The following is a 15,667-nucleotide window of genomic DNA, read 5'->3' on the forward strand; positions in this document are numbered from 1 at the left end:
TGTATTTTCATGCGTCATTTCGACAACAAATAAAGTGCTGCACCACTAAGATAAATGCACAATCATAAACATTATTCAACAAAATAAGAGGGCAGAACAGTGATGGCAAAGACATCTAAAATGTTAGGCTAAAAGAACACTCATTATGGTTATGGGCGAGGTGAGGAAGGTTAAAACAAGCCAGCAGAGTGGAATGAAAATGAAAATTACTTTTGGAAGGTAAATATGTAAAATGAGTCTTTAGAAATAGTTTGAAAGCCTGAACTTCTTTGACAGCGTTTTCTGAAGGTTAAGCCGGGCATTTGGTCTTCCTCGGTCTTAAGTGCAGGTTTTTACTGGATTTACTTGGTGAAGCGCTCCTGTTGTGGGATTTCAGCGGGTCACAGATAAAATGATAAATGTTAGGAGCAGTTAAGTGCTTGTGGACTCTCTTTGTTTGGTCAGATGGCAAAAATGTCACCTGGACACCTGAAATTGTGAGACTCTGTCTGCAGCCCGCAGCTCAGTGAGGCGTTAGAACAATACGAAACGATTTTCAGGGACCTCAAAGCTTCATTGACTTCATGACATCTGACCTGTTACTCGTCCTGGGAGTCAAAGGCATGTTTCAGTCTGCACTGATGCTTTGGTTTCAGCGGTTTCTTCACGTGTTCATTTGCATCGACATCATAGAAACAGACAGGATGACTGTTGAACATATCAAGCTCCTGTTTAGTCAGTTGTGACCTTTCAGTGGGTTACATGCTGGTAGTGTTGAAGCCACAGAGAATTATCACCTGACTCTGCTCCGTGTAGCTGAAAAGCATCTTTTAGCTCATTGTTTTGGTTTTATGGGCCACACTTTTACCGTTTTTCTTCAGACAAACAAAATTAGCCACTAGCTGCTAAACGTAATGGAGCATTTAGTACCTGAAGCTAGATATTTCCTTCTGGAGTTGATGTTAAATGAATCCTAATGTTGATTCAGGTCTGCTGGATGTGCATAGAGGCAACTATTTGTGTCAAATTCGCCGTATCAGTTTAAAATGTGTGTCCACTGCTTATTTCTGCTGCCCCCAGGTGGCCAAAAAAGAAAGAGCTCCATTTGCATTTAGCTTGTTGCTCCAAACTTGACTTCATTTGCAGGTTTTGGTCATTTGCAGTTCATTTTCGGGTTAAGATTGGAATAAATTAAGTTGAAAAGCCTGTTGAGACATAAGCTCGTCTGAAAAGCCTCTCAGTTACTTTATTTCAGTGTGTAGGTTAGACCTGCTTCACACGGGGGATACACTAAAGGATGAAACAATGCTCATACCAAGACATATGAGAAAAATTGGATTTATAAACCATAAGTTATAGACATGTGGGAGGCCTCGAGGTCGTTCGATTTGGGTGATAACACTGACAGCTGCTGAAGTTACACCTCACATCTGAAATCACAGTCAAGTCGAAGAGCTTGAGGATAAAAGAAGGTGGGAGAGGTGCTTACAGCTGTCACAAAGATAAAGCCCACGAGGCTGCTAGCAGGGACAGAAGCTGGACTCTTACACCCTCTTCTCACTGGAAAGTGTATATGATGAGAAGTCCAGACTGAGACATATTGTCACTGTGAAAATCCAATATTTCAATTCCACCTCCTTCAAAAGCATCTGTGGATGTTTAAGTGATGAAGATGTGGAAAACTATGAAGGATATCTTACATTTCAGAGAAAATACTCCACTCCTCACCATCTCGGGGCTTTGCAACGAGCAAAACTTTGCATCCTTGATCCTGATTAAGCTCCATGCTCAAAAACTCCTCTGCTGTTGAAGGAGTGGAGACTGTTTTCATGAATTTAGAGTGCTCCAAGAAAGCCGCTGCTGAGAAACAGAAAGACATTATCATCCTGAAAGCAATGCCCAGCATGGCTAAACATGTTGGTGAGTGCAGCTTTGAGTAGCAGCTAGTGTTTCTTTTATTGCAGCCATCAAAACAGAAATCTGCTAATGCAACTTGCCGCTGCAAACAACTTATGAGCATTAGTCTCTGATTTATTTTTCTCATTTCCACGTCCAATATTCAAACCAGTAACCATCACCACTACAACAACAACTGCTGCAGCTGAAGTCATCATTGTGTCCGCTTCACGGCGTGAGATGCCGAGCTGCTGACAGATACTCAGCCTGGCACAGATTTCTGTGGAGTACTTCTAATTTTGTGTTTGTCAGCTGTCAGAAGCCCACAGGAGGTCTGAACCCGACAGCGGGACATAATTATTGTGTGTTCCCCGGTACGTCACCCAGCTCTCGAGGAGAAGTGAACTCGGTCAGCCTCACTGACTCCCATCAGCCATGCAGCTTCTCCTCATCTCACACTCTGAAGAAATGTGTGTGTGTGTGTGTGTGTTGTGTGTGTGTGTGTGTGTGTGTGTGTGTGTGTGTGTGTGTGTTCCATACCTTTTATCCAGGAGATAGGAAGTCGAGCTGGAAGGGACGGAACAATACTTTTGTTTACAACACTGGAAAAAGTGAAAGTGTGTATTTGTCTCTCTCGGCCTCTCTCTCTCTCTGTGGGTGTGTGTGTGTGTGTGGATGTCAAACCAGACAAACCTAGCATTTATTCCCCGCAGCAGAAGTGTGTGTCATATCCAGGTGAGTGTGACAGATCGGGGGCTTCACTACAGTGACAGGGGAGCCAAGGCCATCTTGCTTGTATTATTCATGAGAGCCGGGGATGTCTCGCTGGCACGCTGCTTTGGCGCAGCACAGATAGCACAGCGGCACAATAATAAGATGCTGTAGCTCACTGCTGTGTCATCAGCATCGCAGTCTTACAGCAGCACCTAGTGCTCACTGTATGAAAGCTAAATGGTTGGGAGAAACATGGCCATACATTCATAAGGTCCTGAGCAATGCTTCTCAAAGGCAAAACTGGAAATAACTGGTGTCCTCTCGCTGAGGAATTGTTGATTCTGTCCTTAATCCTCTAGAGATAAAACATATACTGCAAAGAATACGTGTCCTTGGTCATTGTTTTTATTGTAATATCCACAGTTCTGACAAGACCACATAAATTTCACACGTAAAATGAGCTGCTGTTGCTTATTTCACCACTGTGGACTGCAGCAAGCGATTCACAAATCAGCAAAGCCTTCTGCTGAACCAGTGTTACAGTAATAACCACTAACCTATAACAGCACAGCATGTACACCTGCACAGGTTCTAGTTTTAGGTTAATGTCTCCCTGCAGCGGTTCCAGCTCAGGTTCAATGTCCAATGTGTTGCCAAATCACTGATCCCGAGTGTCTGCCGCTGTTTGAGGTTACACAGACCTTTGTGAAGTGCAGAATCATAAAACAACCTGCTCAGTGATTAGTTTAATATGCCTTTTAACCCCTACTTCACCCTTTTACATGGAGTTACATATATTATACCAGTGCCAAGCTGTCCAAAAATTCTGTGGTAAACTATGAACTGTTACTGTGTCGGAGAAACACGGAAAACAGAGCAAATTAACTTTTCAATGAGTTTGTTTAATGTTGGAAGTTGTAACTGCAGTACTGCTCTCCATCTCCACAAACGACCTGTTTTTAAGAATGAAAGTCATGTGAATGGTTGTGTGAGTAGTTGACCAAAGCATCTTTATGTGCTTGTAATCAGCTCAAAATGTGGTTGACATTATTTATTATGTGATATAAGTTGAATTTGGAGACTTGTCAGAGGTTCTGCATACTGTGTATGTTGAGGTACTTCAATACCCCTGTGTGTCTTAGGTCATTCAAACAATGAGTTGGACTATTTTATGGCAATACTTGATTGAAAATTGCACTAATCAGTGATTTTTAAATCATGGTTCAAATGACTATGTGCAACTAGCTGGTGACCATTGTGGAGCATTTAGCAGCTAAACAGCCAGATATTTCTCTCAAGAGTTGGTGAAGACCAAAGCAAAGCAAAGCAAATATTGAACACATTAGGTTCTTAGAGCACACCTCCAAATTAATGATAAGGCTGTCCTGTGTCTGATGAGTGTATAAGCACGCAATTGTTTGCTAACGCAACTTTTATCTGTCACTGTTGTGTTTTCAGATCATTCCACTGCCTCTAAGTGGACAGAAAAGTCAAGTAATGCAACTTTGGTTTGCTGGATGAGCCAAAAAGAAACTGTACTGTTATTTTTCCCAATCAGTTTCTCAGAAAATTCACAGTATATATTAATACAACATCTAAAAAGACACATACTGTGATCTGTCCAATTTAAAATAGTCTAAAATTAGCTCCCCCTCAACCAACTACAACAGTAAAATCCTGCTTTTACATTAATACACAGATAATAACAATCTAATGATATGATATACAACCAAATTAGTGCTTTAACTTTTAATACAGCAGTAATATTAATCTAAAAACATCAGATTTAATCATAAAACACTGGTAGGCACCATTTTCCTGCAGAATGACTGCTTGTACTTTTGATACTTTAAGTATTTTACTTTCACTTAAGTAACATCTTTAAAGCAATGCAGGACTTTTACTTGTAATGTATTTTTACACTGTGGTATTAGTAGTAGTTTTGCTAACAGAAATAATGTTAATTCTTCCTCCACCACTGTGGATAATGAGGTTCATATGCCGCCAGGTTCATCTTGTAATTAATCATGGTGTGTCCAACAGTCTTTGAAAGCAGCATTCGTTCCACCAACTTGTTGCGCAACCAGAGTGACGCCTCCTCCTTCCTCTCCGTCACTCCCCGTGTATTTTACCCGGAGCCCGGCCACACTTCTGTCACTGCTCGCAGGCAATCGGACCGGAAGCATGGCAACTAACAGGGTGATCGTGTACGGCGGAAGAGGCGCTCTGGGCTCGAAGTGTGTCCAACATTTCAAATCCAAAGGATGGGTGAGCGACACCAGCTTCCACTCCTGGATGCTAACACTGTGCTAAATGCTAAGCTAGCTAACGGGCTCTCCGTGTGTGTCTGTGTGAAATCCACAGTGGGTTGCCAGCATCGACATGGTTGCAAGCGAGGAGGCGAACGAAAATGTGATCGTGAAGTTGAGTGAATCTTTCACCGAACAGGCAGCACAGGTGAGCAGGCAGCACAGGTGAGCTACAGATGACACGATGAGCTAACTTTAATGTTAGATGTTCCTGCATCAGCTAACAGGCACGTGAAGCCCTCACCACCACCAGCAGAAGTTTGCCATGGCGTGATGTAAATCACATAAATATAATTTGGTGCGTTCAAAGACACATTGGAAAAGCAGGGGAAAAGTTGAGCGCCTGTTGCAGCTGATAAGCGGCGCCGTGAATGTAACACCTCAGCTTTTCACTGTTTTCTATTTTCTATGGTATTTATCCAGTTAATCCTCAGCAAGATAATTGAAAATGTAAACAATACAACACAATACGACATTTTAGGTAATTACTATGTTCGTATAGCATATGGGATAGTGTATGCCACATTTATGTATGTCTTTATCTGTCTTTATTACTCGAACGCAGCACAGGACATATATTCCAGCTTCCCAGCTGGTGTGTGAGCTGAACGGTCATGGACATTTAAACGCCCGTGGCTTTATGAGAAGGTGTTAGCAGTGATCTCTCATTTTGCGCAGGTGACAGCAGATGTGGCCCAGTTACTAGGGGAACAGAAGGTGGACGCCATCGTGTGTGTGGCAGGAGGATGGGCGGGAGGAAGCTGCAGTTCCAAAGGTCAGAGTTCAGCTTTTGTTTGCTGTGACATTAATCATCAGCCATTTATCCCCTGCAGCAACTCGTGGTTAAATTTAAACTCCATGTAAATAAGTTGCAGCGATAAAACTTGTATTTATGCAGTTTGAGGTTGCAACACTATATGTGGAAAAAGTAATCTCGGCTCAAAGGCCCACTTGTTAGCTTTTCCCTTATTTTGATAACATATTTCATTTTGTGTGTCCAGAGACTCACCAAGTCTTTATTCTGCCAGTTAGATGAGTGGATTTATCTCACAGCTACGACCAGAATCCATTTTCACTGTGCAGCTTATTAGCCTTTTGGGGTTGCTGTAAATCCTTTCAAGGGCCGTTTTTAACAGAATATTTTATTTTATTTTTTTTTTTGGGAAATCCCCAAATTGGCTTTTCTGGCAGAGATTAAAAGATCATTAGCACTAAGAAGTAAGAAGTTAGCCCGAGCAGCCGGTTAGCTTAGCATAAAGACTGGAGAAAGAAGTGCGATATAAAGTGTTAATTTGTGAGCTCCAGATGTGCTAAAGGCTGCAACAGTATGAGAAATGATCACGGTGTTGCACAATTAGTATCAGTTACAATTACACTTAAAGGATTAAAAATGGAGAGTAAAAATTAGTTTTTGTTCTTCATAATATGGTAGAATTCAGTATTGTAGATGAGCAAAAGTACATGGCAAGATATCCATCAATGTTCATACTACAGTGTGCTGTGAAGCTGGTGTGCGGCTGCAGCCTCAGAGGTGCTGGTAGGCTAACTGTTACCCTCTTTGTACTAAGCTAAACAGCTGCACAACCTCTAAACAACCTCCCACTTGCACAACATTGATCAAAGATGTTACGCAGCAGCTGAAACTGAAAAAAGCTCTTCATTGATTATGTAGAGGCTCTGCAATAGGTTATAATACGAGATATCAGTCTCCATATAAAGCACCTTTGAGCCTTGGTTAATGTTAAGTGTATAAGTATTGTGTGTGTCCTCGTGTTTTTATGTGTCTGTGTATTTAAGTCCTGCTCTGTTTTTATAATATTAGATCATCTGTGCTTACTGTCTGTGAAATAAAATGCAGATAAACAAGTGGAAAAATATACTGGCTGCTGGTGGAAACTTTATATGTAACAAACAGACATGAGAGTGCTTTCAGTCCTGTCATGTGACTCTGCCAGACAGCAAATAAGACAGATAATTGATTACAGTATGTCAGCAGATTGATTTTTCTTTGTGATACTTTCCCATGTTTCTCTCAGATTTATACAAAAACACAGATCTGATGTGGAAACAGAGTGTGTGGACCTCCACCATCTCCAGCCACCTCGCCGCCCTGCATCTAAAACAAGGCGGACTGTTGACTTTGGCCGGCGCTAAAGCAGCTCTGTCAGGCACTGGAGGTAAGGCACACGCCTGTCATCACGATGACCTGGTTTGGCCGAGTGTCACGTCAGCGTTGCAGGCAGACGACGATAATAATGGAGACTTTATTGCACAGATGTGTTTGTTGTCCAACCTGCCAATTCAAATAATGTGAGTAATAGAAAACGCTGCGGGGCTCAGACGAGGGAATTGACACACTGATCAGAGGCACGAGGGATCTCACACAGCTCACAGCAGCGTGAGGAAAAGGTGTCGATAAAATGGATCCAGGAAACAAAACGAGGTAAAAGACAGAATAGCTGATGAGCTGTGTGGAAGCGGTGGGGCTCAGTGGTTCCAGTGTTTCATAAACAGTAAGTTTCCCACGACGAGCGGTTTGTCCATCAGCAGCTCTGTGCTCCGTTAGTCAAGCCTGACCTGCTCGCTCATTTTAACCTGCTCGATACGTGCCAGGTAAATGATTACAGCGTACTGACTGGGGATCATTAAGGCATCTCAGGATTACATAAATTAGATTAAACGTGATCGTTTGCTAATTCTTTTTGACATATAGTCAATTGAAAACAGCACAAAGACAATATATTTAATGTCTGACCTCGTCAGCTTCATTGATTTTTGTAAATATCTGCTAATTTTGACGTTTCAAACAAGTTGGTTTAGGAGTAACTAAAGACTGGGAAAGATATGGAACACTCCAAAAACACCCGTTTGGATCATTCCACAGGTAAACAGCTTGATTGGTAACAGGTGATAGTGTCATGATTGGGTATGAAAGGGGCATCCTGGAAAGGCTCAGTCGATCATGAGCGAGGATGGAGCGAGGTTCACCTCTTTGTGAACACATGATTGGATAAAGGAGCATCCAGAGTTCTTTGGAATCGTGGTTGTTCATAAGGACAGTTTACATGGTCAATATGTTCTTTTGAAAGAACATAATTGATAATATTGAATTGTTGCTTGGCTCTAGAGTTGAATGAGAGGCTTACGCAGGAAATCTCATCGACATATTTTGGATGGCGAGCCAGCGACTTTCATTCCTCCTATAGTTAACCATTGTTAATGTGACACCAGCCGGCCTCACGTCAGCCGCTGTGGCACCCAGAGAGGCTTTGGTGTGGTGCCATGTGATGTCCAGCCCGCCTCCTGTATCCCAGCCAACCATGTGATGGGCTGAGATCCAACCCCACAATATAATGCCCTGGCTCAGCAGTCAGCACAAAGCCCACAGACCCATTGGCTGCTGGCTTAGCCGGAGAATGACTCAGCAGTTGTGGCTCCACATTGACACATTATCCACATGGACAGAGCAACTGCGCTGATACCGTTCCCAAAATCTATTGTTCTCTTTCGACTTCGCTTGCATTTATGCAGGAGGACGGCCTCTGCAGAGCTGATGGTATTTTAGGTTAATTCTGTTGAAGGTTGTCGGAAACGGTTTCATGAAGGAACCTCCAGGTACCTGCTGGAAACATCAGACCTCTGCAGGTTTCCCATCAAAGTATCACGTCATCTGGTGAAGTGGTGAAAATGCAGATCATTTTGGGATTGGCTTAATTTTCTGGCTGGTCAGCAGCAGATTACTTTTACCTGAAACTGAAGGTAACCGACCAAGAAAGTTGTCAAACCACGTGAAGGGCTTTTAATAATCTGAACCTTTTGATTCAGGATTTCAAACCGAGGTTGAACCCCAGAGGCAGTGAGTGCAGGGGTCTTCCCCTTGTTCTCCATGTGACTTATTGTTTTTATAATCCCCCAGACTGATTATCCTTTAAGATATGCAAAAGATAGCTTTCAGTGTTTGGCTGCAAAAGATGCTTTTCATTGTATTCAAGCAACTTACTGCCTGTTAACCTCCGAACAGAAGCTCAGTCCAGGTTTAATCCCTACATTCGATGAAGTCTGACACATCAGTAAACCAGCGTTGTAATCAGAATATTCTAGTTAAGGCATTCTTTCAGTTTTAATCGTCCTACTTTGAAGATAAGAAGAACTTAACACACAAGCTTATTGATGGATTTCCAATTATCATCGTCTCTGTGGAGGTTTTTCTCCAGTGCTCTCAGTTTTTTTTGGCCTGAATCAAAATCAGAACAAACTTAATCGTTAAATGTTGTTTCTTGAACGTAGCGTCCACACACAGCCTGTAGCCTGCATTATTTCAGCTAATTATGGCTTAGTGACCATTTGCCAAGACCGTTGCTCAAGGTGGGAATAATCTTAATTAATAACCTTAATTAGTCTGATGTTCATCACATTTACATGCTGTTGCTCTGGAAAGGCTTACAGTGAGGCCAGATTGGCTTTCAAGGACAAATTTGATAATTAGCAGATCTAATTGTTGATGGATGTGCATTGGCTGCAGCGTGGAGTGAACATGTGACCTGTGGGTCGCAGCATGTCTGAAGCTGGAGGCTGTGCAGCAAATGAAAGCAGAGTTGATTTCTCTGTCTTTGGACTGTTGGCCTCCCGAACCCGTGCTCACTTTGATTTTACACCAAAACAAAAGCCTGTGATAAAAGCCGTGTCACCACCCCTTGTTCCCATTGGTCAGACCTTTATAAGCCTGTCATATGATTGGTTTAGGGGGGTGTGCGGATGCTTAGCATTCTTTTGAAGCCCCTTTAGATGTTGGGGGGGGGGGGGGGCACATAATGCTTCCAGATGCTGAAGCAACAAAACATTCCTGGGACTTATTCAAGGCGAGAAAACTGGTGTAAAAAAACAGACAAACCACAGAAGAAGAAAGCAAGCCGGCATGTTTTCAGTGTAGTTTGAATGTGTCTGCATCCAGTCCTTCATACAAACAGTGAAGAACTGGTCTGCTTTGTTCCTGGTCACTCCTTCAGCTGTGAAAGTCTCACAATGGTCCTCTCCTACATTCCAGATAGGTGTTTTTCTTCTTGACCTCTCTCTACTAAATCAGTGTCAGCCACTCCCGGGCGCAGCGTGTGTTGCATTCATCTACGTTGCTCTTGCAAACCGAACTTCCTCCAGGACACTGAAAGAAACATTCTGTCTGTGCTCCCCAGGCATGGTAGGCTACGGCATGGCCAAAGCGGCCGTCCATCAGCTGTGTCAGAGCCTTGCAGCGAAAAACAGTGGGATGCCCTCAGGAGCTGCTGCTGTGGCTATACTACCGTGAGTATACACGCTTGGGCTGCACATACAAACTACATACTGTTGCACGCAGGATGCATAAAATTGGGACATGCTCTGAGCCTCTTGCTCATACATCTGGTGCAGCACACAGCACCAGGTTTGAAGTAAAAATAAAAAAAGTATGTCGACAGAAACAACAAAAGAAAACTATTTGACTTCCCTGAACCTTAATATCCTGAGATATTATAACATGATGCTAGTAAGCTGCACGCAGCACGTTCATGTTTACCAACCTGGATGGTCTGTGATGCTTTATGACAAGAGGACGGGAGATGTTCTCCCCTGGGTTGTGGTTATTGTTTTTTGCTTCTCCTTCATTTTATTAGTTATTGTTGGCAGCAGATTTTTATGAACCAAACAGGACCAAAATGCTGCTCTCAGTTTATGTGGATGGGATTCTCTCTCCTCTTGCAGCCTTGTTTTGTGCTTTAGGTTGAAAGCAGCGCTGTGTATCCGACACAAACATCTCACAGAGTGCAGCTTTAAACACGGCAACAATGCACGGCGCCAGTAAAAGGAGCGAGCATGAAGGCTGTCGTGCTGTAAAATTAGCTGCGCCTCATACTCCTTTGTGATGCTTGATGGATAAGTTCTAGGTGAAGATAAGCTGCGGGGATAAAAAGATGGATAAGGCTGCCAATTTCACCGGTTGGTCTCTGGTTGTGCTCTGGTTTTAGATGAATGACGCACACAGTAGCCTTTGCGTTATCGCCTCCTCTGTGCGCTTATTGAATTTAAAGCCAGTGTTTTTGCAGTGTCACCGTGAGAAGCTAGAAATGGCTTTTCAGGGGTGTATGCAGCTGCTGTTCCCTCCTTGGTCGTGTTTTCCGCCAGCGTGAGGCTGGACTGAGTCTGCCTCTCCTGCATGCTGTCACATCTGTTCAGCATTAGCCCCATGACTTGCATTTCTGTTGCAGCCTGCATCCCCCAACCCCCACTTGTCCTGCTCTACCATCATATACCAACACTATCAAGCATCTGTGGAAATCCATGATGTTGTGCTTCCTGCAAAGCCCCCTAATGGTTTGAAAGGGTTTTTGTATGTTTTTAAAAGCATGTACAGAAAGACAGTATGTAATTATAGAAATGCCCACCTCAGTCTCTCCACAGTCAGATGCTACTTAAGCTTCATTAGAGTTGGAAAATATTGTCTCCTGGAAGATTTCAATGTCCAAGACAAGAGAGAGGCAGAGAGCAGCGGTGTAATTGTTTGTCTGTTAAGTTCAAATATCAGCCATCTTTCTCCAGCTTAAATCCACTCTTGCACTTAAACGTTAAATGATGATTCCCCCCTAAATACCACAGGACACGAGGTCAGGATGTTGTGTTGTTTAGAAGCTATTCCACGGGGACATCGCATGTTCATATTAGCATGATTGCACTAAAGGTTGCATGAAAAGCGTGCTGCGTAATTGAACACAATGATATTTGGAGTCATGAATATGATAATAGAGCAGAAACATGATGCAAATGACTTGTTGTACCCAGTGCTCTCTGTCTGTGCTCTGTGTGTGTGTGTGTGTGTGTGTGTGTGTGGGGGGGGGGGGGGGGGGGTGCTGCAGCTCCCTCCTTCTTCTCTCCACCTCTCAGACGCTCGTGCTCGCCCTGATTGTCATCTGCCTTAATTTGACAGGGTTACCTTGGATACGCCAATGAACAGGAAGTTCATGCCTAACGCGGATTTCAGTTCCTGGACGCCGCTGGAGTACATTGCAGAGTGAGTGCTGAAGCGAATAATGAATCATTTTGTGTTTTTCTGTCTTATTTACAGGCTGCAGACGGTTGATTTACAGTGTTTCTTTTGCTCTGGAGTTTCATTTTAAACTGCTGTGTTTGGCCATCACAGAAATACATCATAAAAACACCACTCCATGATTCATTTATTTTTATTTTCATGGATCTGTGAATAAAGATGTTTGCATTAAAAGCTTTATATTTTGGAAACTTCCACCCTCCAATGCCATTACAACATCAGCCTGTTTCAGTGTTCTTTGTTTTGTTTTGTTTTGTTGCAGCTCTTCTTAACCTGCCACATGATTAAAAAGATTAAAAATGATCTTATGTGTTCAGTTTGAGGTGCGTAGACTTGCTAAAGACTCTGGTCTGAGCCCAGAAACAGTGACTTCAGCTGCATTCTGCTCAACTGAGTCTGAGGACATAATAGTATGTGTCTTTCACTGTGTGTGCGCAGACAGCCATTGTTCAGGTGGGGCAGGACTCCGTGTTCCACATGTCTCTGATCACGACCGGCCCTCGCCAACACAGAAACATGTGATTTCCAGGCCGTGCTGTTAAAGCCACTGTGGGCACATTTCTCTCTGATTGATCAGTGTCGGTCCAGAGAGCCTTTAAAGATCATATTTAGATCACAGAAAGTGACATTAAGCCAGTTGTGCACGAGAGGGTGAGAACACACTGACGGACAGAATGCAAAGAACATGACCAGGAGAGTTTTCCCTTTAAAAAACACACATAAATCACAGTAATTAAACCTTCCTGGAGTAAAATGGTCCTCTTTATGGTATAAATACACTCAGGTTCTCGCACGCATGTCAGATTTATTGTTAACTAAAAAAGAGTGACAGTGGAATGGAAATGACGCATTTCACCACAAGATGGCAAAATAGATGTGCACGTGTCTGTCAGTGCCGGATGATGGATGGCACAGGTGTGTGTGTGTGCGTGTTTCTGTTTGGGTTTCCTGTTTGCTTGTCGCTCTCGCTCATCCAGGTTTCCTTTGTCGTGTGTCATTTCTGACGTTTATTCTCTTTATGTACGTCACAGAGTGGAACGTGCTCTGCATCATGAGCTGATGACTTCATAATGTAGTTGTTTTTCATATCAAGGAGCTGCAGTGCTGTTTTTGCTGCTGTCAGAATGGCAGCAATGCCAGGGGAGAAGAGGATTTTCACTAATTCATTATTCATATTCCTATTTATGAATGTTTTAAAATACAAGGAAAAACCATCCAGTCCCTGGACTATGTTGCTTGATCCTTAATTCAGGATTAGTCATGTCTTAGAAACGGTGTTTCTGGTGTCGTGGAAACATTGGAAACGTCGTGTTCTGAGAGTACTAAACTGTGTTTGCATTTACGCTCTGTGTAGGCCAGGGGAGATTAGATGAGACTTGATCCAGTTTGATAATCCCTGAGGAAACAGATGAGGGTCTGAGGACAGAAATAGAAATAATCTGGGTGGTGGGAAGTGAAGCGAGGTTGCTATCAGCGCTTCACTCTGTACTTTCTGCCTTTCAGATGACAAACTTCATTCATAAAGCCATAGACAGCAGCCTCTGTGTTCTGGAGCTAAAATGACTGTTTTTGTCAAGGGAGTCTGGTGACTTTGGACGGGGCGATGTCGTCTGTTTCTGGTTAAACAAAAAAGGATCTCACTGTCTTTTCCATAATGTTTTGAGACACTTGGAATGACAATCTGAGTCTCGTCAGTGGCAAAAACGAACACTTCTACTGGACGTACATCGACAGTACACGAAAGGATTAGATTAAAGCCATTGCTGCCCGTTTCACAGCACCCAGCTGAGGTGATCTACTGGGCCAACTGCAAAAATTTATACCCTCAAAATATGAAAGAATTACCCTTTAAGGTGCAACAAAAATCTCAGTCAGGATGGAAATGAGGACGCTGTGTTAATGTGGAAATAGCAGAAATGAATGTAGACATTTGCTGTGATGGTCTTGAGTAGACGTACAGGTGGCTCTTTATGGATAAAAGGCATCATAATACTACATGGAAGAACAGATGTGTGTAACTACTGCTTCCATTTCTGTGTTTTCCTCCAGAATGTTCTTCAACTGGGCCACAGGGACGGACCGGCCGGCCTCAGGAAGCCTCATACAGCTGCTGACCTCCGGAGGCGAAACCCAGGCCATGCCCGCGCAGTAGAGGACAGAGCGGAGCTGTGGAGACGGCGATGGGGGTTAGGAGGGGAGGAAGGAGACGCAGGGAGGAGGGGAGAGATGAGGAGATGGAGAGTATAGAGATATGGAGTGGTGGAGAGGAGGAAGAGGAGGATGCGGGGAAGGAGAGTTAGAGAGATAGGAGGAGTGATGAGGGTGTAGAGGTGAAGAAGAGAGATGGTGACAGAAGGAACTGAATGAAATGAGGAGGTGGAGAGGAGACAGTGAGATGGGTTTGTATTGGAGGGCTGAGGAGGAGGAGGAGGAGGAGGAGTTCTTTCATTGCAAATGCAGCCTCACAGCGCCATCTAGCAGTGAATTCTTACAGTTACTCTAACAGTCAATCAGACCGGGTTAAATCTGCAGTGACAGTGAAACACTATTAGCCAGTTTAGAGGCTGCACCCTCCACTCTGTGAAGACTCATGAAGAAGTATTCTTCCAGAGATCAGTGAAGTGAAGGGTGTTAAAGGATAAGTTTCAAATTAAAATGTGTGTGTGGCTCATTTTTGATCAGGACTGGAAGCTGAATGCTTAATAATTTGTCATAGCAGACGTTGTAATTCTGTGTCATAGCGATGTTACTACACTATCTGTAATGTATAAAGTAGCTGAAAAGGATTGAGCTGTCTTGACTTTTTCAACACATTTTCCCTAAAATACATATCAGCAGCTTCATATCGACACTAGCGACGATCATTTTCTTAAACATCTGTGACATTTAACACATGGTGGTGTCGGTCCAGTCTGACCTGGGATCTGTGGACCTTTCTGTTCGTACCTCTGCCGTCCTTGAAGGTCTCCTGCCACGGCGGGACCTCCGAGTCGAAGAAAGCCGCTGTCTTCTCCAAAACGGACAACAGTTTAACGTGGAGTGGCCTTATTTTATGTCTGTAGCTCTCAAAGTGTCCTTGGTGTCCGTGGTTTAAAAAATGATGGTCTGTTCCTGTTGTGGGTTTTCTAAGTCGTGTGTTGTAACTGTGTCACATTCCCAATAAAACAAGTCAAAATAAAGAATTGATTTTAGGTTCAAAGTTCATTCTCGACCTCGGAAACAGCAGTGTACAAAATAATCTGACCTTAAGGTCCATTTTATTAGCGGTTCTCGAGCGTTTCAGTATCACACATTTGAATTTACTGCGTGTTTAGCATGTAGTTCACCTCTGAGTGCTTTCCAAAGGCAGCTGGACTCACTCGAGGTTCCAGAAGACGTTTAGCTTCTCCTCTTCTGTTAACCCATGAACCTATTAATGCCAGGCTGGCTCTGACGGCTCACATGATGGCTGGGTGGGTCAACAATCCTGCAAGAGGATGAATGCCTGCCCCTCCCCACCAGTCAGTCAGAACTGAAGAAGCACTGAGGAAGTACTTGGAAGTACCATCATATGGACGAATAAGAGTCTTCACATGCCCTCAAACATTCCAACAATGCAGCAAAAAAAAAGTAGTTTCCATGACGTGTACACCACTCAGATAAAAAAATACTAAAGAGTAAACTTGAGTGTCTGTTTTATAGGAAATATTAAAGCAAA

General features: G+C 43.3%; 1 protein-coding gene across 1 annotated transcript; it reads left to right on the forward strand.

Annotated features, from left to right (window-relative positions):
- Positions 1-4,679: 4,679 nt before the first annotated feature.
- qdpra (quinoid dihydropteridine reductase a) lies at positions 4,680-15,156 on the forward strand. Its single transcript, XM_076739743.1, has 7 exons — positions 4,680-4,857; positions 4,954-5,046; positions 5,577-5,673; positions 6,935-7,075; positions 10,088-10,196; positions 11,851-11,934; positions 14,020-15,156. Exons 1-7 carry the CDS (start codon positions 4,774-4,776, stop codon positions 14,120-14,122), a joined length of 711 nt encoding a protein of 236 aa, XP_076595858.1. The 5' UTR covers positions 4,680-4,773; the 3' UTR covers positions 14,123-15,156.
- Positions 15,157-15,667: the final 511 nt, after the last annotated feature.

The sequence above is a fragment of the Chaetodon auriga genome, chromosome 9 (assembly GCF_051107435.1).
Source record: "Chaetodon auriga isolate fChaAug3 chromosome 9, fChaAug3.hap1, whole genome shotgun sequence".
NCBI lineage: Eukaryota > Metazoa > Chordata > Actinopteri > Chaetodontiformes > Chaetodontidae > Chaetodon > Chaetodon auriga.